At 39.3% G+C, this 26,087-nt stretch overlaps 1 protein-coding gene across 1 annotated transcript in view; it reads left to right on the forward strand.

Annotated features, from left to right (window-relative positions):
- The first annotated feature begins 6,104 nt into the window (after nt 1–6,104).
- RAB6A (RAB6A, member RAS oncogene family) overlaps nt 6,105–26,087 on the forward strand; it is an 86,822-nt gene continuing 66,839 nt past the window's right edge. The window contains 1 exon segment of the mRNA XM_030331171.2: nt 6,105–6,780. Coding sequence (XP_030187031.1) covers nt 6,711–6,780 — 70 coding nt within the window. The 5' untranslated portion in view covers nt 6,105–6,710.

Here is a 26,087-nt window from a genome sequence, read left to right on the forward strand (position 1 = left end):
TTTTTTTTTTTTTTACCGAAGTTACCCCCATATTCAAAATTTACAGGTCTTTTTTTCTGGGATGTTTCAGCTTATCTTTCAGTCTTTTGGGGAGGGCATATAAAACACTGCCAGTGTTATGAAAGGGGCATGGGGAGAGACCTTTGGTTATCAATTCCCCTATCTTCTGGTGGCACCTTACCCTAGCACTCCACTATGCCTGGTTATCTGAGCCTAGTACTCCTAGTACACTGTGCCTGGTTATAGAGCCCCTTGTGTTTAATTCTTCCATAGATGCAGATGGGTTCATGACTACTATTTATGTAGTCTTTGATACAATTCCCTTGGTTTTGGCCCCATTCCTTACCCCTACCTTCTGTAGTACTTGGTACTTCACATTCTTGAACCTTTCTGGGGTTCTGTTTGGTTACTTGACTTGCTTCTTGTTACTTTCTCCTTCAGGGAGCCCTTTCTATGCTCTGTTTAGTCAGTTACTGCTGTTCTATCTTTGTCTCCCAACTTAAAATATTACGGCTCTGGGTTACAGAGAGCCAGAGTTTGCATTTTTATTTATTTATTTTTTTTTTTAGAACAATTCCAGAAAAGGAAGGAAGCAGAAACATCTTTAATCTCTCATCCTGTAACTGGAAGTTAGTTTAATTTTCCCAAGTGATGTTGTGGCTTCTTATCTCACTGGATAGTTTCAGCTAGCTATATCAGCCACATCGCTGGATGTAATGACTTCGTAAAATAAATAAACTGAATAGATAACAAATACATAAATTAAATAAATTAATCAAATTAAATAAAAATAAGTCCTAGTCACTTTGTGCTATTCAAAAATCAGGAGAAATGTTCACAAAAAGATGGCTTCTCTTGGCTTCTTAGGCAAGTTACAATTTGGCTGTACAGTCTGTTGGCATTTTAGTGCAAACAGTATTGGTCCCACTTTTCTGTCCTAAGATGCTCTGTTCTTTACATAAACAGCAGTAGAAGCAGTTGTTCTCTTCTACTCTGAGAGTGATTATCTCTTAGTGGTAAGTGGAGTGATTCATTCTCCTATACATCTTAGAGGAGACTTTATTATCTGTGGGGGATACAGTGTGGGGAGAGGAGAGCTCTAGCAATGTGTCAGGTATTACACATTCTGGACTGGCATAAAAAGAAGCAACCTCTTCCCCCACTGCAATTTTAAATCCTGGAAGTAACACCCCACATCTAAGGCTGTGAGAAATCACATTATTCATAACAAGGACCATGATTCACATGAACGGAACAAAATGCAATTATCAAAAATAGATTCTGTAGATTAGTCTGTAGCAAAAATATCTTCTGACTTAGCTTATGAATTGGCTATAATCACAGGAAGGATGATTCCATTGAGGTTTTACCACCTTCTCCTCCACCTTGACTGAATAACCTTTATACTTCTCCCATGGCACATCTTTGTAGGTCAGGGTATTTGGAAAACTGATTTTGACATGACGCCTCCCTCCTCTTTTTTTTTTTCTCATAGTCTTTAAAAAAAAAAATGAGACTCACTTAAAACATACCTTGTGTTAATTCTACTCGTTTCATTGGTCACCTTGAATTATTGAGCATTTTTCATTTTTATGCTTTCTATATTGACCCACTATTATTTTTAGCAGTGATGATTATGATAACCTGCAGAGTGGGCTAGAAGGGCTTCACATTTGATGGAATTTGAATTCCTGCCAGAGCTATTATTTGTTTCAAATATGAACAATATGATTACAGTCCTTTTACCTGGGCAGTTTTCTACTTCTATTGATTTCCTGCCTCTCCAAGATTAATAAATTCTTTTTAGGGAGTAGTAAACAGAAAAGGGCAGTTCCTTTTGATAACTATCACTGTATTATGTATACACACACACAGTATTGCATAACTGATGCTCAAGGAATTGTGTGAGATGTTTTAAGAGATCTGAAGATGAGAATGTCAGATGCTTTCAGCTGCAAGTAACAATGATGAAGACATCTGAAGACATTATTAAATACAAAGACATTTGTTGTTTTGCTAAAAAGATATCCAGAGGAAGGCCATTTCCTGGATTGGTACAATGGCTCAATGATGCTTTTAGCTCAGCCATCAACAATGGGTTGGGTTTTTTCTTAATGCTCTAGATATCATGTCCTTATATAATCACATCTAATGGCAGAAGAATGGCAGTTTTTCCTCATCTACCTCTTTTTTTTTTTGAGGACTTTTTTTAAAGTTTATTTATTTATTTTGAGAGAGAGCATGGGGGAGGGACAGAGAAACAGGGAGAGGAGAATCCCAAGCAGTCTCGGCGCTGTCAGCTCAGAGCCCAACTCCAGGCTGGAACCTATGGACCGAACCATGAGATCATGATCTGAGTGGAAAACTTCACTGACTGAGCCATCCAGGTGCCTCTAATGATCCCTTTAAAATTGTTTAAAGAAAACTGTTCCAGATACTTTTGATTTGGAGCTGCCAAAGCTGTCCTCTCTTGTTGTCCCAAATTTTTAGTCACAAATCTGTTCTGAGCATCTTTTTCATAAGTGGTGTTAAGGAATGTAGTATCAATTTACATAGTGTGATTTTTTTTTTCAAGTCGGCGCCACACCCAGCATGGAGTCCATCGCAGGGCTTGAACTCACAACCTGGAGATCAAGACTTGAGCTGAGATCAAGAGTCAGACACTTAACCAACTGAGCCACTTAGGCGTCCTTACATAATGTGATTTTAGGTGATGTTCTCTTCCTCCAAAAGCTCTCGCCCGTCCATCTTCACATGCCCAAATCTCATTCATCCTTTAATGAAAGCTAAAAATAATGCCTCCCATTTATTTCATTTATTCAACAAGTAACTGTCGCATGCTTATTATGTCAAGCACTCTGCAAGTGTTGGGTATACAAGACATGAGCTCTGACCTCATGGAGCTTACAGTCAGGTGGGGAACACTGACAATTAACAATAACAATTAAGTGATAAGGAAGAATAAGGTACAAGCAGAGGACAGGTAGAAGTATTTACACTGTTGGTGGGGATGGAGCAGACAGAGAATTCTTCTTGAAGACTTTTGAAAGATGATACCTAAAGGATGAGTAGGAATTGGAGAGAGAAAGGGAGGGGAAAGTGTTTATGGTAAGGAGAAGAGTGCATAAGAAATCATGGAGCAGAAAGTGTTGGTGAAAGCACTCTGGAAAAAGGCCTCTTTAATTCCTCCTCCCTGCCCACCCCCGCAAGTAACTTTCCATTTGATGAACCCCATGCACTTGATATACAATTTTTAGACCATAAGATCTCTGAAGGCAATACATATGACTTATACACAGTACTGGATAAATATGAGTGCAACTTCAGAGAAGAGTGAGGCTGTGTATGTGTCAATGCAAAATGCTAGCTTAAATATTGAAACAGCTAAGGGAAGAGGTGGATTATACCACATCTCTCTTCAAAATGATAAGAAAAGCATCACCTGTCTAGGTGACTACAGGGACCAGGGAGGCAACAGGGAGGAATTGATTCATAAAGTTCTGGAGGAAGTACAAAGTAATTATAGCTCCAATGCTCAGATGTTACTTTAAAAGCTATTTCAGGAAATATAATGAAAACCTGGTACCCATCAGGAAGAAAAAATAGCCACTCACTTATGTTTGCAAGAGGTTTTCTTTTTGAATATTCTCTTGGCGTGGACTGCTCTTGGTGTGTGCCACGGTTCTGGGTTACTGGTGGGGAGGGCCCAACCAGACCTGACAAGCTACTTTTAAATCAAATATTAAAAAAAAAACAACAACACACAAAACACAAATGTCCATATCATGACTTGGGTTTTTATCATTTATTTATTTTCCACTTCATTAAAAACATTTTTTTTAACGTTTATTTATTATTGACAGACACAGAAAGACAGCATGAGCAGGGGAGGGGCCGAGAGACGGGGAGACACAGAATCTGAAGCAGGCTCCAGGCTCTGAGCTGTCGGCACAGAGCCTGACGCAGGGCTCAAAATCACAGACTGTGAGATCATGACCTGAGCCGAAGTCAGATGCTTAACCAACTGAGCCACCCAGGCACCCAATTTTCCACTCCATTTTAGAGGTGTGTTCCAAAATCCTTTTGCCACTTGGCTGTGAGGAACCAAAAGTGAGTAAATTTTGATAGGGAAGGAGGTTTGGAGATACAGCTATTGTCTTGATAGGCCAGAATAGACAGTATTTTGAGTTCTCATAGAAAGCCCCCCTTAACTTATGTCTCTCCTTAATTCTAGTTCAGCAATTCATCACTGAGTTTGAGATGGTGCTTGTTTGATCCTGTAAGATTTTATTTCGTTGTTAACTTGGGAAGTATTTTTGATAGTTTTTTCTTTAAAGTAATCTCTACTCCCAACATTGGGCTTGAGCTCCCAGCTCGAGATCAAGAGTTGCATGCTTTATTGAATGAATCAGCCAGGTTGTCACTCCCCATTTTTTTTTTTTAATGTGTATTTATTTTGAGAGACAGAGAGAGACAGACAGAGTGCGAGTAGGGGAGGGGAAGAGAGAAAGGGAGACACAGAATCCAAAACAGGCTCCAGGCTCTGAGCTGTCAGCACAAAGCCTGACGTGGGGCTTGAACTCATGAACCATGAGATCATGACCTGAGCCGAAGTCAGACGCTTAACCAAGTGAGCCACCTCAGCGCTCCTTCCACGTTTTTTTGATACTAGTTTTTTAAAAGTGTCCTCCTCGAGGATAGAGATTACATTTTTGGATGCTGTCCCATAGTGTGGTGAGGTGTGGATGCTGAATTCTTTAATTTGGTGATTCTTAACTTTTTGTTTGTTTTATTAATATACTTTATTTTTTTAGGTTTTTAATTTACAGAAAAACCGAGCAGTCCCCATATAAACTCTCCTTCCCCAGTTACCTTTATTATTAATATTTTATGTTAGTATGAAACATTTGTTATAATTAATGAACCAGTATTGATACACTGTAATTAACCAAAGTCCATATTTACTCAGATTTATTTTAGTTTTTGCCTAAAGTCCTTTTTCTCTCCCAGGATCCCATTCAGCTTAAAAGCCTATGCCGAGTTGTCCTGTTACTTACATCTACATTATACCTAGTTGTCGGGTCTCCTGAGGTTCTTCTTGGCTGTCACATTAGCCTTCATTTTTTGAGTCATAAACTGGATTGAAAATCTGATGAAAGCTATGGGTCCTCTCCACAGAAAAATGCGCCTGCTTCAGAGGTCTAATTTAAGGGAGGTCCACCCATAACTGATTCAGAAACCTAGCTTCAGGAGGAAAAGGTGATCTTTAAAAAATTCCTTCCCTCACACTCAGGCTCGAGGTCAGGCTCTACCTCTACTTTGTTGTGTGACCTTTTTGCATAGCTGTTTTCCTACTTGGACCTCAGTTTCACCATCTGTGAAATGAAGGGTTTGATTTACATGATGTCTAAATCCTTTTCTAGCACAGTGGAAGGTGGGCGTCACCCACAAAGGAACAAAGGCTGTTAACAGACCAAGCCAGGTCAGGGAAGTGGAATGGCTTATCAATAATGAGGTCGCAGAGGTTCAATGGGAAAAAGACATAACCTAGGTTCCACTTTATGGCTTCGTGGATTTTGTAAGTCATTTCCTTCCTCTGAGGTTCAATTTCCTCATCTGCAAAAATGTAGAGGCTCTGCTTCTGGTAGTTATGAAACTCCTGGGAGCAACACTGAGGAATTATGATAAGAAAAAAAAAAATGGAGTAGGTGGGTGGGTGCACGGGTGAAGGGCAGATTTAAGGAATACGAGGCAGGGCTGAGGGTTCTGGAGAAGAGAAACACAGCAGACACCTTAGGGATCTCACACCACACGCCCACCGTGCTGGGGTCAATTCAACCTAGGTGCCGGCCCCGCCTCCTCCCTCCCCACGCTTCCCCTCCCCTCGGGCTGCGACGCGCCACACTTCGCATGGTAGTCACCGTGAGTCGCTTTCCATCGCGCTAGGGCCGCGCGCGTTCTCGCGCCGCCACCTCACTGCCATCTCTGCCCGCCTTTGGCCCCTTCCGATTGGCTCTCACGTTAGTGACGTACATGCTCCTTATTCTACCCCCGTCACTTCCCCAGGGTTCCGCCCCGCCTCCCCCTTACTTCTCCTGATTGGCGTGGCAACCTAACCTGCCCTGGTCTCCGCTGTGAAGGAGAAGCCGGGAGAGCAGGCTAAACCAGGAAGGCGCTGGCTTGTGGCGCGCACGCGCACGCACGCACGCCGGCGGCCGGAGGGGCGGCACGCTCGCGCCCGGGCTCGCCGCGCGCCGCGCCAGAGGCTCGCGCACTCAGCAGGTTGGGCTGCGGCGGCGGCAGCTGTGGGAGCTGAGGCGCAGCGCGTGAGAGGTCCCAGACGCGTCTGCGGCTCCGGTTCCGCCACCTTCCTCTTCTCTCACCCCAGTCTCGGTGCCGGGTGCTGAGAAGGGAACGGCGCTAGCCTTGGTAACTTAGAGCCCACCCTTGGCTGCTTCCGACACCGCCATCCTTCCTTTCCCAGCCGCGGGCCTCTCGGTGCTAAGGCGACTCTGCGGGGAGGCGGCGGCGACGGCTGCCTGTCTGTGGGGAGGAGTCCTGCCCTCCAGTCTTGCTCCGCCGCCGGGCCCTGCAGGGTCCAAGAGAGCTCGGCGCCGGTCCTTCCTCTCACCTTTTTCGTTAGCCGATTGGTGCAGCGTCGGTCCGAGAGGTCTCTGAGCTGAGGCGGCGGCAGCTCCTTCGGCTTCATCATGTCCGCGGGCGGAGACTTCGGGAATCCGCTGAGGAAATTCAAGCTGGTGTTCCTGGGGGAGCAGAGCGGTGAGTGCGCGGCTCCCCCACTCCTGGCAGCTGGCCGCGGCTTCCCCGCACCGCCCCCAGTGCGGCCCTTCTGTCCGCGAAGGCTCTCTCTACCGGCCTCGCGTTTACGCTCGGTGGTAACCCCCAGCCCTGCCCGGTGTTTGCTGACCTCTGTTAGCCACCGGCTCCTCTTCGTCTTGATCCGTCGGTCAGATTTTTGACCCTTCCGTCCCCGGTTCAGACGTCTCCTTCCACCACCTCTCCCCCCCCCCCCCCCCCCCCCCCCCCCCCCCCCCGCCGCAGCCCGGGCCTCTCCCGTCGGTCTGCCTCCTCCCCCCAGTCCTCACCCCGCCCAGCCCCAGCCTGCTGTCCATCCCTTTATTCCTCCCGTCTCCGCCGTTTCACCAACCGTAGCCCCCTTCCTTGAGCCCCACCCTTATCTTTGCTTTTATTCCAGTTCGTCAGCTCTGTGAAGGCCCACCCTGGGAAGCCCCACTCCGGGAAGCCCCGCTCCCGGGAACCGACCCTCTTCAACCTTGGACTAGGAGGGTGGGGGGATTAGGGCGTTGTTTCCTTAGAGGCTTGGCCCTGGGATATGCGGATCTTATGGGAGGTGGGAAATGGGGGGTCGTAGAAATTCTTGGATGGTTTTCCCTTGGGTGGGGAATTAGTTTGGAAGATATATGTCTGAATTAGAGGCGACTTGAGGATGGAGTGGTTGGGGAGTAAGAGGGGTGGTGGCGGCAGTGGTGATTTTTGTTTCTTGGGTTAGGCTGAGGCTTGTTGGAAAACCTCATTTTCTTCTCATGACTTTGAGCCCTGACAATTCTTCTGGCACTGTTGATGCTTTGCCGATCTCTGCCAGATGCTATGTCATGATCGTTTTACTTGGAATTTTTCACATCTCACCTCTCCTCCTCTTTCAACATGAAGCAGTGTCTGATTCTCTTTATGGTGGTGCAAACGGGGATTACCGGGGAAATGTTAATTATTTCATTTCTTCTGAGTGTTTTCAACATATAAATATATCTAGGATTCCTGTGAGAGAAGGCCTGAGAATAGCGAACATCTTTGTTTTGTAGGATTTCCTTAGGGGCTAGGGAGTAATGGAGTAGAGTAGAATAGATTCATCATCTGGTTATCTAAATTAGATTTCAATATGTAATGCCGTTTCGGCTAAATGACCCTTTTATGCTTCATATTCCACAGTATATGATGAGTAGCGTGATCTTACTTACCTGGTCAGGCTTCTGCTGTCGCTTACTTTGTATTACATACAGGATCATAGTTTTGTGATGGCTTTCTCCAAAATAACTTCTTGTGGTGATTCCAATTTTATGCTGAATTATGAAACTTGGCACTCGACAATTTAGAGATTATCATCCTTTTTTGTTTTTCTTACATTTTGCATGACCATCTTTAAAATTCACACATTGAGAGGTTAGTTCCTCCTAAATCATCATTGAGTTACCTGCTAGGTACCTTAGATTAGGCTGTAGGGAAGAAAATTTCTTTTGATTGGAAAGCAGATAACTGATATAAATTCAGAGCTTTTACAACTACCTTGAACTGTTTATACTAATATATATGGCGTTGAAGTAGATTAACGTTAGTTGCAAAATTGCTTCTAGTTGGAGCTGAGAAATCACTTCTCTCTTTTCATATATAATCTTTGCCTCTTCCTTCCTTACCAAGGAAAAGGATAGTCTCCTCTTTGCTTATGAATATTCCTGAAGCATGTATAAACTTGTTTCTTTAAGTAACTTGGTAAGTAAGACCTGTGAGCGTGAACCCAGTCTAGGTGTTTTATGGCACTTTTAGGACAATGCCATGTGTAAAATATGGTGTATTCGTCATTATTGATAAATAGGATCTAAAGTGCTTATTGTGCACTCTAGGGATGTTATTGCCGGCCTTATGTTGTGATGAAGAACTATTTAGTTTGCATGAAGAAACCTTTTATCTCTGCCCTAGGAAGGTTTTAGTATGAGTAGAGATCATAAGTTCGATATTTAAAGGTTTCCTTTGAATTCCTTGAGTATTTATGTTCTAAATGACATTGCAGAGTTCCGTGGCTTCTCATTTTTTACTTTATTTAAGTCTTGACAATGACCTCCCTGTAGTTCCTGAAGTCATCTTAGATTTTTTTTAATAGACTATTTTTTAGAACAATTTTAGATTTACAGAAAAATTGAGAAGATTGTGCAGAAGGTTCCCACATAGCCCCACCCAGTTTCCCCAGTATTCCTCGGTGTTCTTAACATCTTAAATTAGTATGGTACTTTTTTATAATGAATGAACCAATATTGATGTGTTATTATTAACTAAGTCCATAGTTTATTCAGATTTCTTTTCATCTTTTTTTCTTTCAGGATTCAGTTCAGGATACCACATTACGTTTAGATGTCAGTGTTTCTTTAGGCTCCTCTTAGATATTTTCTAAAGTATTGTATTTACATGTTTTTTAACTCTGGAACTGTGGGGTTAATTATCTTTTAAGGCTGCTATAATGCTAAGTAATGCCATCCGATAGCTTTGACAGTGAAAGATTGATCTCTGTTTTCCTGGGCAGTGTCTGTAGTTTTCTTATGCATTAGTAAAGGTCTTTGGAGCCCATGTCATCTTGATGTAACTCTTCATGAATTATTTATTTTTAGGTTTTACAGTTCCACAATTCAGCTTTCAAAAACTAATCTGTGGCAAAGCATTTACCACATTTATAATTCTTATTTGTATGTGTGTGTGTGTGTCTGTTACCCACAGCAGAACGTAAGTCCCATGAAGATTACAACTTATTTTTTTGTTCATTGTATCTCCAGTGCCTAGCATAGCACCAGGCTCGTAAGTACCAGAAATATTTGGTAAATGAATGATGGTTGAATCTACTAGGAATCAAAGCTAGTAGCCTGTATTAGTCTTTGCTGTGGTGGAATCTATGTTTTATTTTTCCCATAGGCACTTAGTAGTTTAACAATAACATTTTATACTTACATTAGTTGATTGTATGCTGGGATACTTTAGATTCTTGGGGTTGGGGAGCAGGGAACCTGCTTTTTTTTTTTTTTTTTTTTTATAACTCTTGCCATTTTGCTAAAAAAAATAATAATAATGAGACCAGGATTTTGCATTTTTTGGGGGGTAGGTTGAGAAAAATTAGTTTTGTTTAGTTAAAGCTATTGTTAAATTGTTTGCTATTAGCGTAGAACCTAAAAGTATGTCAAATGTTATTAAAGATGTGTTCATGGAACTGATTTGGAGTTAAGTAGGCTTCTGTTTAGCTTATCAAAAATAAAGCTTCTGTGCTTTGTAATGAAGATGAGTTGTTTCAGTATGTGAAGTGTCAGAGCAAGTTAATGATACTAGTCTTGGTAATCTTTCTAACAAGTCTTAGGGTTTATATTTCAGTAGTATACATGATTTAATAAAGGAATGTTGGAGTATACAATTTACAGCCGAAGTTTCCTTAAGAAATCTCTTTTATTGCTACCTCTGGCTGCCGTCTTGAAATGCTGAGGCACTTTTAGGAATGCATTCATGGTTTATAGTGGAAGATATTACTACAAACAAATGTTACAAATAGGGTTACAAATTAGGAAATATCTCGGGTAGAAGCACATATTTGGCCTAGTGCTGCTTATTTTTTCATTCTATGTTATTCTTTTTACATCAGGTCTTTTGAATTATAACATGCTAGATAGGGAAAATGTGTCTTTCCATCAGGGATCAGGAGTACTGAACAGTTTAGATTGGCTAGATCAGTGATCTTAAACTTTTCTTCTCAAGATACCGTTACCTGTTATGCTTTTACAAATTGTTGAGGCCCCTAAAGAACTGTTCATATGGTTTATATCAATATTTATTGAAAATTAAACAAAGTTTAAAAATACTTAATTCATTTAAAAATAAAAATAAACCCATTACATGAACGAACTATTTTGCAAACAAAAATTTAGTGAGAGAATGGCATTGTTTTACAAATTTGCAAATCTCTTTAATGTCTTTGACTCATGAGAAAATATCTGGATTCTCAGATCCTTCTCCATTCGATCTATTGTAATGTCACGTGTCATATAGGCTCTGGGAAACTCCACTGTACACTCATGAGAGAACGAGGGTGAAAAAAGCCAAATAACAATATTATGAAAATGGTTTGACTCCCAGGAGGGTACTGGACCCTCTACTGAAGAGTCCTGGGGATCCTGGTGGTCAGTAGACCACACTTTGAGAACTGCTGGATTAGATGATATTAAGCCATTTGTACCATGAAGCTTCATACTGCAAGTTAGGGCAGTCAAAGAGAATGTTTTCCAGATCTGGTTTTGGAGCCTTAAAACTAAACAGTAGAGCTAGTGATTAAGAGCACAGAGTCTGGGTTTCATATTTTAGCACTGGCCACTGGCTTTGGGCAAATTATTTGACTTCTTTGTGCTTCAATTTCCTTCTCTAAAGGTAATAGGAACTATAATACAGAGTTATTGTGAAGATTAAATTAGTTAATAAACGTGAAGCATTTACAAGAGTGCCTGGCACGTGGGAAGTGCTCAAACTATTTAAAAAAAAATTTTTTTTTAATGTTTATTTTTGAGAGAGAGACAGAACGCGAGCAGGGGAGGGGCAGAGAGAGAGGGAAACACAGAATCGGAAGCAGGCTTCAGCCTCTGAGCTGTCAGCACAGAGCCTGACCTCGAACCCATGAACCAAACCCATGAACTGCAAGAGCTGAAGTTGGGTGCTTAACCTACTGAGCCACCCAGGCACTCCATGCTTGGTAACTATTTTAATTTAACACATGTGCATGTAAAACTATGCTGTCAAGTGATTTGATAGAACATAAGCTTAAATTTACATTTTATCAGGAAAGAAATATTGCATATAATATCTAAAACAATACAGTGTGATAAGTGCAGTTGCTTAGAAAAATAGAGTTAAAAGGTATAAAGAAGTGACAGGAGCGTGGGGTTTCAGGGAAGACACATTATAAATGACTAATAATTTAAGTACTTTGAGCTGAAATTCTTGAATTAGAACATTACAGAATTGGAGGAGACTTTAAGAATTCATCTAATCCATATCTCTTAGGGCTTTAAACTGGATAACTTTCCCCCCCTCTATTTTTTTTTTTTAATTTTTTTTTTCAACGTTTATTTATTTTTGGGACAGAGAGAGACAGAGCATGAACAGGGGAGGGGCAGAGAGAGAGGGAGACACAGAATCGGAAACAGGCTCCAGGCTCTGAGCCATCAGCCCAGAGCCTGACGTGGGGCTCGAACTCACGGACTGCGAGATCGTGACTTGGCTGAAGTCGGACGCTTAACTGACTGCGCCACCCAGGCGCCCCATCCCCCCCTCTATTTTTAATAGGTAGTACAAACATAAAAAGGTGTACTCTGAGAAAACTTACTACTACCCTTGTTCTGGTAGCTCCTTTCTCTACTCCACCCCCTCCTGCCTTATATATTGTTTGTATATATTGTTTTCTTGTGTATATTCTGGGATTTCTTTATGCAAATACAAGCAAATACGAATATAATTTCTTATTTTCTCTTGTATAAGATGTATCAGACTCTACTCCACACTTTTCTTTTTTTACTTAACAATACATCCTAGAGATCTTTCCATATTATTTGTACATACAAAAACAGCTTTCCATTTCTGTTTTTTGTTTTCCAGTAAAATTTTTGTAAGAGGCACCTGGCTGGGTCAGTCAGAGGAGCATAGGGACTCTCAGTTCATCTCAGGGTCATAAGTTCAAGCCCCACATTGGGTGTAGAGATAACTTAAATAAAACTTTAAAAAAATATTTTTTATTTTATAATAGTTTTAGGGGTGTCTGGGTGGCTCAGTCCGTTAAGCATTTATCTCTTGATTTTGGCTCAGGTCATGATCTCACAGTTTGTGAGATTGAGCCCCATGTCGGGCTCTGCTACCAGTGCAGAGCCTATTGGGATTCTCTCTCTACCCCTCCCTGGCTTGTTCTGTCTCTCTTTCTCCCCCCCCCCCCAAAATAAATAAATAAATACTTAAAAAAATAGAGTAGTTTTATATTGACAGAAAAATTGCAAAGATAATTCATTTGTACATTTTCATAGTTAATGAACCAGTATTGATACATTATTAACCAAATTCCATATTTTATTTAAATTTCTTTAGTTTTTATCTAGTGTTTTTTCTGTTCCAGGATTCCATCAAGGATACCACATTTGATTTGTTATTAGTTCTCCTTATGCTGTTTTTAGTTATGACAGTTAAATTGGATCACTCTTAAGTTACTTCATTTATAGAAATCTCCAAGATAACACATTTTTTATTTTTTTTAAAGTTTGTTTATTTAAGAGAGAAAGAGAGTGGGCACATGAGCAGGAGAGGGGCAGAGAGAGGGGGAGAGAGAGAATCTCAAGCAAGCTCCAAACTGCCAGTGCAGAGTCCAATGCGGGGCTTGAACTCAGGAACCGAGAGATCATGACCTGAGCCAAAGTCGGATGCTTAACCGACTGAGCCCCCCAAGTGCCCCTGTAATTTTTAATATCAAATTTCCCTGTTTTGAAATTTTCAAATCTATTCCTGTGCTATATTGTTAAGCTCTTGTCCTTGGGGAGGCAACATATATTGATATAGACAGCTCCAGAGACAATCAGACTTTGGCGCTAATCCTGACCCTAGTATTTCAGTGTTATCTTGGAAAGTTTATTTAACTTTGCTAAGCGTTTTTTCCATTTCTTATATGGCAACACTAACCTGGTAGTAGTGTTTTTTTCTACCCTCTAGTTATAGATATCATACATTTTGGTTAGGTCGGTATTTCATTTATACGGTATTGTAATTAGGTAAATGATATTCACAGCTGAGTCATGTGGTATACTGATTACTTATACTTTTTTGCATATTTTTTTTGTTTTCCTTTGTTTAATTTATATACATATCCTGAATTTATCCCCCAACTTTTTATCCACAATGTAAATCACGTCTCTGTGTATAAGAATGCATCAGGTTTTTCCTCAGAAGAAATTCATTTAATTTGAAGACCTCTTGAAGACCTCTCTTCCAGAACCTTCTGGCCTATTCTAATATATACTAGTTACCACCCCCGTGATGGGTGCTCAGCTGTCAACCTGGGATCTACCTTTGTCATCATTTTGAGAATTTCCTTTTCTCTTGTGTTAGATGGATCCATTGTTTCTCAGATTACATTTTCCTTTTTTTTATTGGTTTACTCTATCATGAGGTTGAACATACTCTCCAGTTGGTAGTTTCCTAATAAATGAAACATGGGAGAAAGTTTTTTGAGACCTTGTGTTTCTGAAAATGTATTTGGACAACTTTTACACTGGAAATTTGGTGGAGTTTAGAATTTTAAGTTGGATACATTCCTAAAGAAGTTCAAAAACATTAATGTATAGCCTTGTAGATTCTTAGTGTTACCTTTCTGACTCTTGGTCTTTTGATCTTTCATACTGATGTGTCGATTTTCATTTTGTGTGCTGAGTAATAGATATAATTTCTTTCAAACTGGAAACTTAATGTTCTTAGTTTTTAGGAAATTTTCTTAACTAGTATGATATCCTCTTCTCCATTTTTGGTTCCCTCTTGAATTATTAGACCTGGACTGATCTTCTGATTTTGTCTTATTTTATGTCTTTTCTTTTTCTTCATGTTTCTGTTTTAATTCTCAAAAGATTTTTTCAGCTTTCTTCCATCCTATTTTATTTCTATCATTTTCATTTCAAAGAGGTTTTTTTTGTTTGTTTTCTGAATGTTCCTTGTCTGTAGCATCTTTTTGATTCTAGTATCTTTGGTTTTTAAAGTTTCTATTTATTGATATTGAGAGAGAGAGAACATGTGTGTACATGTGTGCGAGTGAACAAGGGACAGGTAGAGAGAGAGGGAGAAAGAGAAACCCAAGCAGGCTCTGTACTATGAGTGCAGAGCCCAGCCCGGGCCTTGATCCCATGAACTGTGAAATCGTGACCTGTGCCAAAATCAAGAGACATTTGCTTAACTGACTGAACCACAGAGGAGCCCCTCCAGTATCTTTTATTATTTTGAGGATATTATTGAGATGTATTTCCTCTTCCCAATACTCAGTTTTTTGTATATTGTTAGTACCTCTGTTTATTTTGATTATTCTTTCTTGCTTGATGTGGTCCTCAAAAAACAAGTAATTCTTGGCTATCCTCCTATGTTTAAAAAAGTTGAGCACTAAAAGCTTGATTTTAAGCACTTGTGCGGGTTTAGGGAGCTTCTCTGTAGGATGATCTGGCTGAGTTCTTTTGGGGGGAGTTAGCTCCTTTAATTCTTTCTTTTGCCCATCAGATTCGTAAAGAATTATCCAGTGTCTTGCTGGAGGGAGTAAGCTTAGTTCCCAGTTTTCTTGGTGCTGAATGCAGACAGAGTTTGATGATAACATAGAGTAATGTATTTAATTTCCTTGTTTTTAATACTGTTTGTATTTTAGCCCTCACTTGTTTCTTTTATTTCCCAGTCCAGAAGCTCTCTATTTTCCTTTCTCATAGAATAACTGTCTAATCTTCTGGTGAAGTGGGAGAGGGACCTGGCTGTGTGGAACAGTGGAGGGGACTTTCATTTGTTCGTTTTGTTTTTAGCACCACCTTTATACTTATTTCTTAGATATGCTTGGTGCCTGCAATTCCTGAGCCATTTGGGGGTTCTCTGGCACAAATCAGATTGTTTCTCAGCTTTCTCCATTGTCAGTCTAAAGTTGATCTTTATAGAACCTATTAGGTCAATTACCACTTTTCCATTTACTTTCTACCTTCAACTTGGATGATTTAGATTTTCTGAGAACCAGTACTTTTAGGTGTTTAAAATTGCTTAGGGTTTTCAGTTTCTCTTTTTTTCCTTTTCCTTTTTCATTTTATAAAATTAAAACCAACTCATTTGTACCCATGTTTATAGTAGCGTTCACAGTAGCCAAAAGATAGAAGCAACCCAAGTGTCTCAGTGGATACATGGATAAACAAAATGTGTTATATACATAAAATGAAATATATTATTCAGCCTTAAAAAGGAAGGAAACTCTGATACATGCTACAACATGGATGAATATTGATGACATTATGCTAAGTGAAATAAGTCAGTCACTAAAGGGCTAAATATTGTAGGATTCTTTAAATTAACGGATAATAAGCATTATCAGTACTGTCATTGTGAGATTGTATGAAACCATGCCCAGACACCCCAATAGATTTCTCTTTGAGATGAAGTCCAGACTCTTCTTCTTGGTTTAAAGACTGTCATAGTCTGGCTTCTACCCTCCTATCTCTGATCTTATACCTAATATTCATCTTTACCCTTTGTTATGCATATTACAGAAGAGTTTTTTTTAATCATCATTAGGGTGTTACATGCTATGCAGAATACATGTCTTCCATTCTTAGAATAATAGAATCTTAAAGATCATTTATTCATTTAACAGATCTGCTCATGGTGTGCCAGGCATGGAGCTAGGTCCTGGGGGATATAGTTATTAATAAATCAGATATTCTCTATTCTTGCTTACAGTCTGACAGTAAAGTAGATTTAAATCTTTTACATTGCTCTGGACCTTCCAATCTCTGTTCTTGGACCTCTTCTTCAGTCTATCCTTTAAATTATTAGAATGAATTTTATAAAAATGTGAATCAGTAACTTCTTATCTTAAAAACATTGTGAATGTACTGAATTGTACACTTAAAAATGGTAAATTTATATGTATAGTTTATCACAATAAAAAATTAATTTTCAAAAACTCAAAAGCCTCACATTTGTAGGTTTATTTGGTCACTTTTATTTATTTTTATTTTTTTATTATTTTTAATGTTAATTTTATTTATTTATTTATTTTTAAATGCTTATTTATTTTTGGGAGAGAGAGACAGAGTGTGAGGAAAGGAGGGGCAAAAAGGGAGGGAGACACAGAACTCAAAGCAGGCTCCGGGCTCCAGGCTCTGCATTGTCAGCACAGAGCCTGACACGGGACTCAAACTCACAAACTGTGAGATCATGACCCGAGCCAAAGTCGGGTGCTTACCCAACTGAGCCACCCAGGTGCCTCTGTTTTGTCACTTTCAGAATAAAATCAACCTTGAAAATAAAACAGCCAGGTAGTTATTTCACCAGCAAAATGGGTTTATTTGGAATAGCAGAGGAATGCCAGATCAGGAGAAGTAAGCCATCGTGAACCATTGGCAAGTCTGGAGAACAAATCAGAGATATGCTCTTTTATAGAGGAAGGGAAATTGGGAGGGGCTGTTATAAACAAAAATCCCTTGGAGTGAACTGGGAGTTTGAAGCTTAGTGACTTTTTGTTGGCTGAGTTGTGATAGTCTCCTATTGGTTGGGCTGTTGCTAGGCAAGGAGGGAATCTATCCTTCTGGGGTAGTAAAGTAGATTTCTCCCTGTTGGGAATGCAAGGTTAAATCTCTTCCTGGTGGGTCTGCAAAGGGCTGCAGTGAATGGTATGGCCCAAGAACTCCCCCTTCTGGTCTCGTGACTCCATTTTAAATGAGGTTTCTGTTGTTTTCCCCCTTAGATTAAGATCTTCTGAAAGCCTCGCTGGTCAAGAGTCAGGTTTTCTGTATTTAGTGCTTTTGTCCTTTGGTGTCAGGAAAGATGACCTTTCCCCCATGTTGTGTTCCACATGGGAGGGAAAGTACATAGCAGTTGGAAACCATTTAAGGCCATATTTGAGTAACAAGAAAGTTTAGGCGGGAGAACTCTCAGACACTTCTTACCTAGTCTATATCTTTTCAGGGTCATAAATGTTAGAGAAAATCTTGAAGCACTGAGCTAGCATCATCCTATTGTATATGTCATTTTTGTAAAAGTTTGACATGTGACAAGTAAAAGACTTCAAAATAATTATGCAAAGCAGAATCAAAAGTATGTGAAAAATACAGTTTGATGGTTCTAAACCAGGAGCCCAGGCTTGAAGGTAATCAGTTAAATAGGTCAAAAGATCAGGGATCATTAGGTGAAATTTGCAGTGACCAGAGGGCTTGTTTTCTGATTTTGTTTAATTGAATTTCTACCTCTCCAGAGATATTTATCCATGTGCAACAGGTAGTATTTGCTATTACACAAATGCCTCCTTGTTTAGCAAGTAGGTAATCAGAGACTGTGTAGTTATCCAAAACCACTTGATCTAATGATTCAAGTGATCATTGTTGGGCTTCCACTGCTTTGGCTGTGAAATCAGCTACCTCTCCTAAAGTTAGGGAGTTTCTGACCAGGCATTCCTTGGCACTTACCCAACCTGAGGAGAAAGCTCTCCCTGTGTAGGTAAACCCGGAGTCATATAGGCCTCCTTCAGTTTCCATTTAAAGCAGCCATGGATGTTTAATGGGGCAGAACAATGAGAGGTTTTTTATTTATTACGGATGTTGACAGTGACACTTAAATGTCCCAGTAAGCATTGACCTCCAATTTGCCAGCTATCTAACCATTTGTATGCCCATGGGAAATGCTATCTACTGTAGACAAAAGTGAATCCAGGCAGAGTGCAGAGGAGTAAGGTATCCCTTAGCTGGAATTTCCTGATTGACCTTTCCAAGACAGGGATCAGAGGAATTTAGATGACATTCTGTGAGGTACCATCCCATACTAAAGAGGACTTTTCTAAGTCTTGCAGAAAGGAGTTAGCCCATTTGTATATCTCCTTAGTGCAGGGGAACAGGTTATTGGAGAAATTGCCTACAGATAAGACCAAGGAATCTCTGACATTGTGAACAGTTTCTGGTGATGGATCCAGCAGAGAGAGGGAGACACAGAACTCGAAGCAGGCTCCAGGCTCTGAGCTGTCAGCACAGAGTCCGACTTGGGGCTCGAACTCACAGACTCACAGACTGTGAGATCATGACCTGAGCTGAAGAGAGAGTGGGGGAAGGGTAGAGAGGGAGGTAGAGGATCCCAAGCAGGCTCCACACCCAGCACAAGGGCCCAACTTAAGGCTTATCCATGACTGTGAGACCATCACCTGAACTGAAATCAAGAGTTGGATGTTCAACTGGCTGAGCCACCCAGGCAGTCTGAGGAGGTCTTTCTTTTTTAAAGAAATTTTTTTTAATGTTTATTTATTTTTGAGACAGAGAGAGACAGAGCATGAACGGGGGAGGGTCAGAGAGAGGGAGACACAGAATCCGAAACAGGCTCCAGGCTCTGAGCTGTCAGCACAGAGCCTGACTCGGGGCTCGAACTCACGGACCGCGAGATCATGACCTGAGCCGAAGTCGGCCCGCTTAACCGACTGAGCCACCCAGACGCCCCACGAGGTCTTTCTTTAAGAAGGTGACAGAAGCATTATCATACTGATGTTGAGTAAATAGGAAAAAAGTAGAAAACTACTAAAGTTACTACTCATTTGTAAACTTTCCATATTTATCAAGTTGTTTTTTATGAGACATTTCTTTCCTTTGGCCTGTAAAACTTTTAAACTTAATATGATATGGGGAAAAGTCTTAGAGCAAGAGTTAGGAGAACTGAACTGTGGTCTTTGCTCTCCCACTTTATAAATTATGTGCTTTTAAAGAGTTCACTTTAACTTTTCCATGCCTCAGTTTCCTTGTATGTAAAATGAGAAGAATCTTCCCATCCCCATATATGGTATCGATTGCATAGATGGTTCTTTGTAGGCTCTACCCATGGACTTCATGTTAGCACTGTCCTATATTTCTACATATTTAATATTCACAAAGCTTCCAGAAATTGAAAGTGGTTCCTTCCCACAAAAGATTGAGTACATTTAATTTTAAATAAAGCATTCCTTTTGTACTCTCAAAATTCTTTAATTGAACTTCTTTTTCTTTCTAAGATATTGTACATTTGTTTTCAAAGTTTCTGATACTGAAATGATTAAGTCTTTTAAAGTTTTATTTTGTTTTTGAGAGAGAGAGAGAGACAGAGCGTGAGCAGGGGAGGGGCAGAGAGAGAGGGAGACACAGAATCTGAAGCAGGCTCCAGGCTCTGAGCTATCAGTACAGAGCCCTATGCAGAGCTCCAACTCACGAGCCGTGAGATCATGAGCTGAGCCAAAGTTGGATGCTTAACTGACTGAGCCACCCAGGCGCCCCTGAAATAATTTAGTCTTTTATGTAAACAATCTAAATAGTTATTTCAACCTTAGTCTGGTTGGTATTATCTTAAATACTGTTATAATTTTTATTTTTCAGAATTTTTAGTCTCTAAAACTGTAGCCTCTAAAACCATGAGGCAGTAAATTTCTGTTGTTTAAACCAGTTTGTGGTGCTTTGTTATAGCAGCCCTAGCAGACCAATAAAGTGCTCAGTATTCCTTTGTAACTAAATGTAAAACTCCATGTAGCACCTCCTGACAACTGTACTGGAAAATATGTAATTCTTATCAAACCACTAAATTTTTTCAATAGTCGGAATACCTTAATTTTGTGAGTAAATTTATGTTTTGTAGTTTCCTGACATTAATATATTTGTTTTGCATACAAAGTAATAATGTCAACTGACATTTGATTACTTACTACATATCAGGCCCTGGTTTAAGTACCTTACGATCTAACTGATTTAATCCTTAAAACCAGCTCTGTGAGCTCCTGGAGAAATGGTTGATTTCAGGGCTAGGGCAGGGAAAATACAAGATGAGCCCAGAGCTGCTTCTGGTGGTACAAAGTAAGGAAGTGTTTAAGAAAGAATGGGGCTTCTTAAAAGGGCACAGGAACCAATGTGAAAGAGCACCCAATAGAGAAAGTTGGGATAATTTGAGCAAAATAAATGATGATGATATTACATTATAACCCACAGATTAAATATCCATGAATCCAGAGTTAAATAGATAAGAACCACTCTTTCTTATAGAAGAATTCCAGTTAATAAATATAGATGGAATGAGGGAAATGCAAAATCACCGTTAGAATACCACAGTAATGGTGCACCCGTGTGGCTCAGTTGGTTAAGTGTCCGACTCTTGATTTTGGCTCAGGTCATGATCTCACGATATGTGAGATTGAGCCTCACATTGGTCTCTGTGTTGACAGTATAGAGCCTGCTTGGGATTCTCTTTTTCCCTCTCTCTCAAAATAAATAAACTTAAAAAAAAAAAAGGAATACTGCAGTAATTGTTGTATGCAAGATCGATTTTTTTAAAGTAATCTGTACCCCAACATGGTGCTTGAATTCAGAGCCCCCAGATAAAGAGTCTGGAGTTGCAAGATCTACTGACTGAGCCAGCTAGGTGCCCCTGGCAAGATCCATTTTTGAATGCTAGAATTGGTTGGCAAAAGTTTGAAAAGACACAGGACGTTTGTTAATTAGTCTCAAAGTATCTCCCCTAAGATAATTATTACAAGAGGAAAAACAGTAGCTTTTATAGTAGAAAAATTATGTAGAGATGACCATAACCAAGTCATCAAGGTTAACATCAGGAATAAGACATTAACATTATATCATGTTCCTCTTGTTATGATGCAGTGAGAAATGCTTATCAGTTTTTGGTAGTCTCGTCAAAAAAACGCATGATCTCAATCTAATGAGAAGACATTAGGCAAATCTAAATTGAGGGACATACACAAAATAATTGACCAGTATGCTTCAAAAGTGTCAACGTTATGAAAACAAGGAAAGACAGGAAATGTCACAGGTGAGAGGAGACTAAGGAAACATGACAACTAAATAGTGTCCTAATAGTCCTGGGTTGGATCTTGTAACAGAAAAAGGACATTGGTAGAAAACCTGGTGAAAGGCAAATAAGTTCTGTAGTTTAGTTAATAGCATTGTATCACTATTCATCTCACAGTTTTGATAATTGTGCTATTTAAGATGTTCTCCTTGGGAGAAGCTGAGTGAAAGGTATACTGGAATTCTCTGTACTAGTTTTATAACTTTTCTGTAAATTTAATGTTATTTCCAAATAAAAAGTTAAAACGGTCCCGTAAGATAGGTACTACTGTTATTCCTATTTTACCTTGAGGAAACTGAGGCACAGATAGGTTAAAGAACTTAACCCAATTGTATAAGGTTGGTAAATGGCCAAGTTGGGATTTCAGCTGAACAGTTTAGTTCTAGAACTCCAGTAATAAAACCCTAAACTATTATTACCTTTCCTTGTTAAATTTTATATAGGTGAAATATGTGCAGAAAATAAAGGATACTTAGGTGTTCCCCCAAACACGGAAGTGAAGTAACTAATCATCTCTTGAAAGTTGAGCTATATGAACTAAATCTGTTAAAGTTAAGTGTTTCTCAGGTATTTTGCACTACCAGACTTTTATAATTTGTATGACAGATTTTTTTTTTTAAATATTTTATTATTTATTTTTGAGAGAGAGAGAGAGAGAGAGCGCGCGCGCAAGCCAGGTAAGGGCAGAGAGAGAGGGAGACATAGAATCCAGTGCAGGCTCCGGGCTCTGAACTGTCAGCACAGAGTCGGACGCAGGGCTCAAACTCACAAACTGTGAGATCATGACCTGAGCCAAAGTTGGATGCTTAACTGACTGAGCCACCCAGGCGCTCCAAAATTTGCTTTGTTAATGATTATATTACTGAGTTACCAGAATCATTTCAAAATACTGTTTATACACAAGGAAAACCATAGATCTATTTAATTAGAGAATTAAAATGTGATATTCAACTGGGAATTGTTCAGTCTCATCAAGAAGGCAAAAACACAACTGAAAAAAGGCTTTAAGTTTGCTATGATACTATACAAAAAAGATAATAGCTAATTACTTTGCAGGTACAAGATCTGAACAAGAAATGCTTAAGCCGAAAAAGTTGTAGATTACACTAGGTTATGAAATCACCTAGAGAATATTTCCTTTTTTAAGTGAAAAAATGATTTTTTGGAGCATTTCAGCATAATGCTGAATGAAGTTTTGTGTATTTTTGGTTGAAAATAATGTTCAACAAAAAATGAATAGCCACAGTATTCAGGATAAGATTAGTTAGGCTCTGATTGAAATTGTCACATAAACTCCTTTTTATAGGAGGATATAATAAATGCACTATTAGGGATTTTGAAAAGTGTTTTGGAGAAGAGAGTAAACTTAGCTTAAACAGCTTTGAAAGAATATAGAAGAAATGCAAATATAGTAGAAATGCTGATTTAAAATTATGCCTAAAATATATGCGAAAAGGAACTATTTTAATTTCTAGAAGTCTTGTGATCATAAATGGGTAGGAATATATGAAAAGATACTAAAATATGTCTTTGGACAATGTAAAGGGGCCACCTATGTGGACTGTACTCCTCTTTCTCTGGAATTTTGGGGTAACCTCAGTATAAGGAGGATGCAATGACTCAAATGAACACTGACCCCATGAGAGATTGAGATCCTGATCTACTATTTGGAGATTCCTTCTTTAAAACAAAACAAAACTAACTTGAACTAAAATATGAAACAATTTATCCTCTATACCTAAGTGATATATAACCCATATTTTAAAGTGTACTTATTGTTAGTTTAAGCTCATGTGAGCAAAGATGTTCATTTCCTTATTTCTTGGGACTTAAAAAACATTGATAGGCTGTAAAATTTGTTTTATTAGAGTTGAAAGAAGAATTTTTGTTTTTAACTTATTGTCAAGTTGGCTAACATAGTGTATACAGTGTGGTCTTGGTTTTGGGAAAGGAGAATATTTTCAAGCCTTGTTTTTCTTTGTTGGGGTTTTAGTTTTGATTATTATTGTAATATCCAGAAACATTTTTCCAAAGTCAAAAATTCTTGCTTAAATTTTGCCACGGGGGAAAAGTTAAGGTACACATGAGAGTTTATAGTCACAGTTTAAAGAAAGACTTAACCCATGATACAGATACTGTGTGGTAGAGTCTTAAAGTATTGTTTCATCCTCCTACAAAGTGTGTGTTCTTCATTCTCCATGAAGAAAAACAGAAAGTGTGTGGTTGGTTGTTTTTTGTTTTTTGTTTTTTTTTTTTGGTTTTCAGAATAGACCAACCTAGCTTGCTTCCTTTTTTTTACCTTTTTTTTTTTTTTTAAAGAGAAGAAGAGTGAGCAGGGGAGGGGCAGAGAGAGAGAGGGGGACAGAGAATCTGAAGATGGCTTGATGCGAGGCTCAAACCGTGAGATCATGACCTTTGCCCAAGTCAGATGCTCAACCACTCAACTGATTAAGCCACCCAGGTGCCCTGCCTTTTTTTTTTTTTTTTTTTACAATAATGACAACTTTTTCATGGGCAGAAAATATTAGTTTTAATGTGGTAGATGCGTCCTGTTTTAAGAAGTTTTTCCATCTACTGAGTAATGAAGATAGATTCCTGTATTATGTTTTAGAAGTGTTTTTGGGTTTATGTGTTTGTTTGTTTGCTTTGCCTTTCACATTTAGGTTTATAATCCATTGATTATAAATTGATTTTGATGTGTGTTCTGAAGTATATGTCAGTCAGGTTTAAATTTTTTCAGCATGGGTACATATTTATCCAAACATGTATTAAAAAAACAGTACTTTTCCTCACTGCTTTGCCGTGTCAAGTTTTGTAATAATCAGCTGTCTATAAATTAGATTGTTTGGTTCTGGAATTTCTGTTCTGCCAGTTGGTTTGTCTACCCTTATAACAATACCAGACTTACCATAAGTTTATATTAAAGTGGCTAATTTGGGGCACTTCGGTGGCTCAGACAGTTAAGCAGCCTGCTTTTGGTTTCAGCGTAGGTCACGATCTCATGTTCATAGGTTTGAGTCCATGTTGTGCTGTGTGCTGACAACATGGAACCTGCTTGGGATTCTCTCTCTCCTCTCTGCCCCTCCCACATCTGTTTGCATGTGCACTTTCTCAAAATAAACAAACTTAAAAAAAATTGGCTGAGGGGTGCCTGGTGGCTCAGTTGGTTAAACGTCTAACTTTGGCCCAGGTCATGGTCTAATGGTTTGTGGGTTCAAACCCCGCATCAGCCTCTTGCTGACAGCTCTGAGCCTGGAGCCTGCTTTGGATTCTGTGTGTGTGTGTGTGTGTGTGTGTGTGTGTGTGTGTATGTGTCTGCCCCTCCCCTGCTTGTGTGCGCTCTCTCAAAAATAAATAAGCATTTTTTTAAAAAATGACTGATTTCCCAGAGAGTAAATACTTCCACCTTATTTTTTTTATTTAAGAGTGGCGTGGCTTGGCAATTCTAGGCCTTTGGCAATCTTGAAGAAGGTTGTTAAAATAGAACTTCAGGGGCGCCTAGGTGGCTCAGTTGGTTAAGCATCCGACTTCAGCTCAGGTAACGATCTCATAGTCCATGACTTCCAGCCCCACATTGGGCTCTGTGCTGACAGCTCAGAGCCTGGAGCCTGCTTCGGATTCTGTGTCTCCCTCTCTCTCTCTGCCCCTCCCCTGCTCATGCTCTGTCTGTCTCTCTCTGTCTCAAAAATAAATAAAAAACATTAAAGAAATAATAGAACTTCAGTTTCTTTAGTAGTCATAGGACTATTAATATTTTGCCTTCTTAGTGTTTTTCTAGGATTTTGAACATTTCACCTAAGATTTTAAATTTATTACTACAAATTATTCATATTGCCCTTTTATGTCTGTGGGATCTGTAATCATGCTTTTTTTTACACTTATTTATTTTTGAGAAACAGAGTGAGACAAAGTGTGATCGGGGGAGGGGCAGAGAGAGAAGGGGACACAGAATCCGAAGCAGGCTCCAGGCTCTGAGCAAGCAGTCAACACAGAGCCTGATGCGGGGCTCAAACCCATGAACTGTGAGATCATGACCTGAGCCAAAGTCAGACGCTCAACCGACTGAACCACCCAGGTGCCCCAAGTAATCATGCTACTTCAATGTCTAATACTGGCTATCTGTATCTTCTGTCTTCTTGATAAGACTTGCTAGAGGTTTATAAATTTAATAGTGTTTTTTTCCCCCAAAGAATTATTAGTCTTCTCAGTTGTGTGTTTTCTTTTTCATTAATTTCTGCTCTTTAATTCCTGTATTATGGTTTCTTTTGCTGGTCTTTTCCAACTTCTTGAGCAATACATGTAGCTGACTGACTTTTAGCTAATATATGCTACATGTAAGTGTGCATGTTGTATAAATTTCCTTTTAAATACTGTTACAGTTGTGTTTTGAAAATTTGATATGCAATACTTTTGTTACTCAGTACAGAATGCTTTCTGATTTGTATTGTGATTTCTCTTTTGACACATTGGTTATTTAGAAGTATATTATTTCCAAACACTTGGGGATTTTCTAGTTTTCTTTATATTTTCCACCTTAATTGTACTGTAATCAGAGAATATATTTTTAGTATTTTTAATTTTCTTGAGAATTTTTTGTGGCCCATGTCATATCAATTTTATTTTATTTTTAAAGGTTATGTATTTTTTGAGAGAGAGCAAGTGGGAAAGAGGCAGAGACAGAGGGAAAG

This window comes from Lynx canadensis, chromosome D1 (assembly GCF_007474595.2).
Source record: "Lynx canadensis isolate LIC74 chromosome D1, mLynCan4.pri.v2, whole genome shotgun sequence".
Classification (NCBI taxonomy): domain Eukaryota; kingdom Metazoa; phylum Chordata; class Mammalia; order Carnivora; family Felidae; genus Lynx; species Lynx canadensis.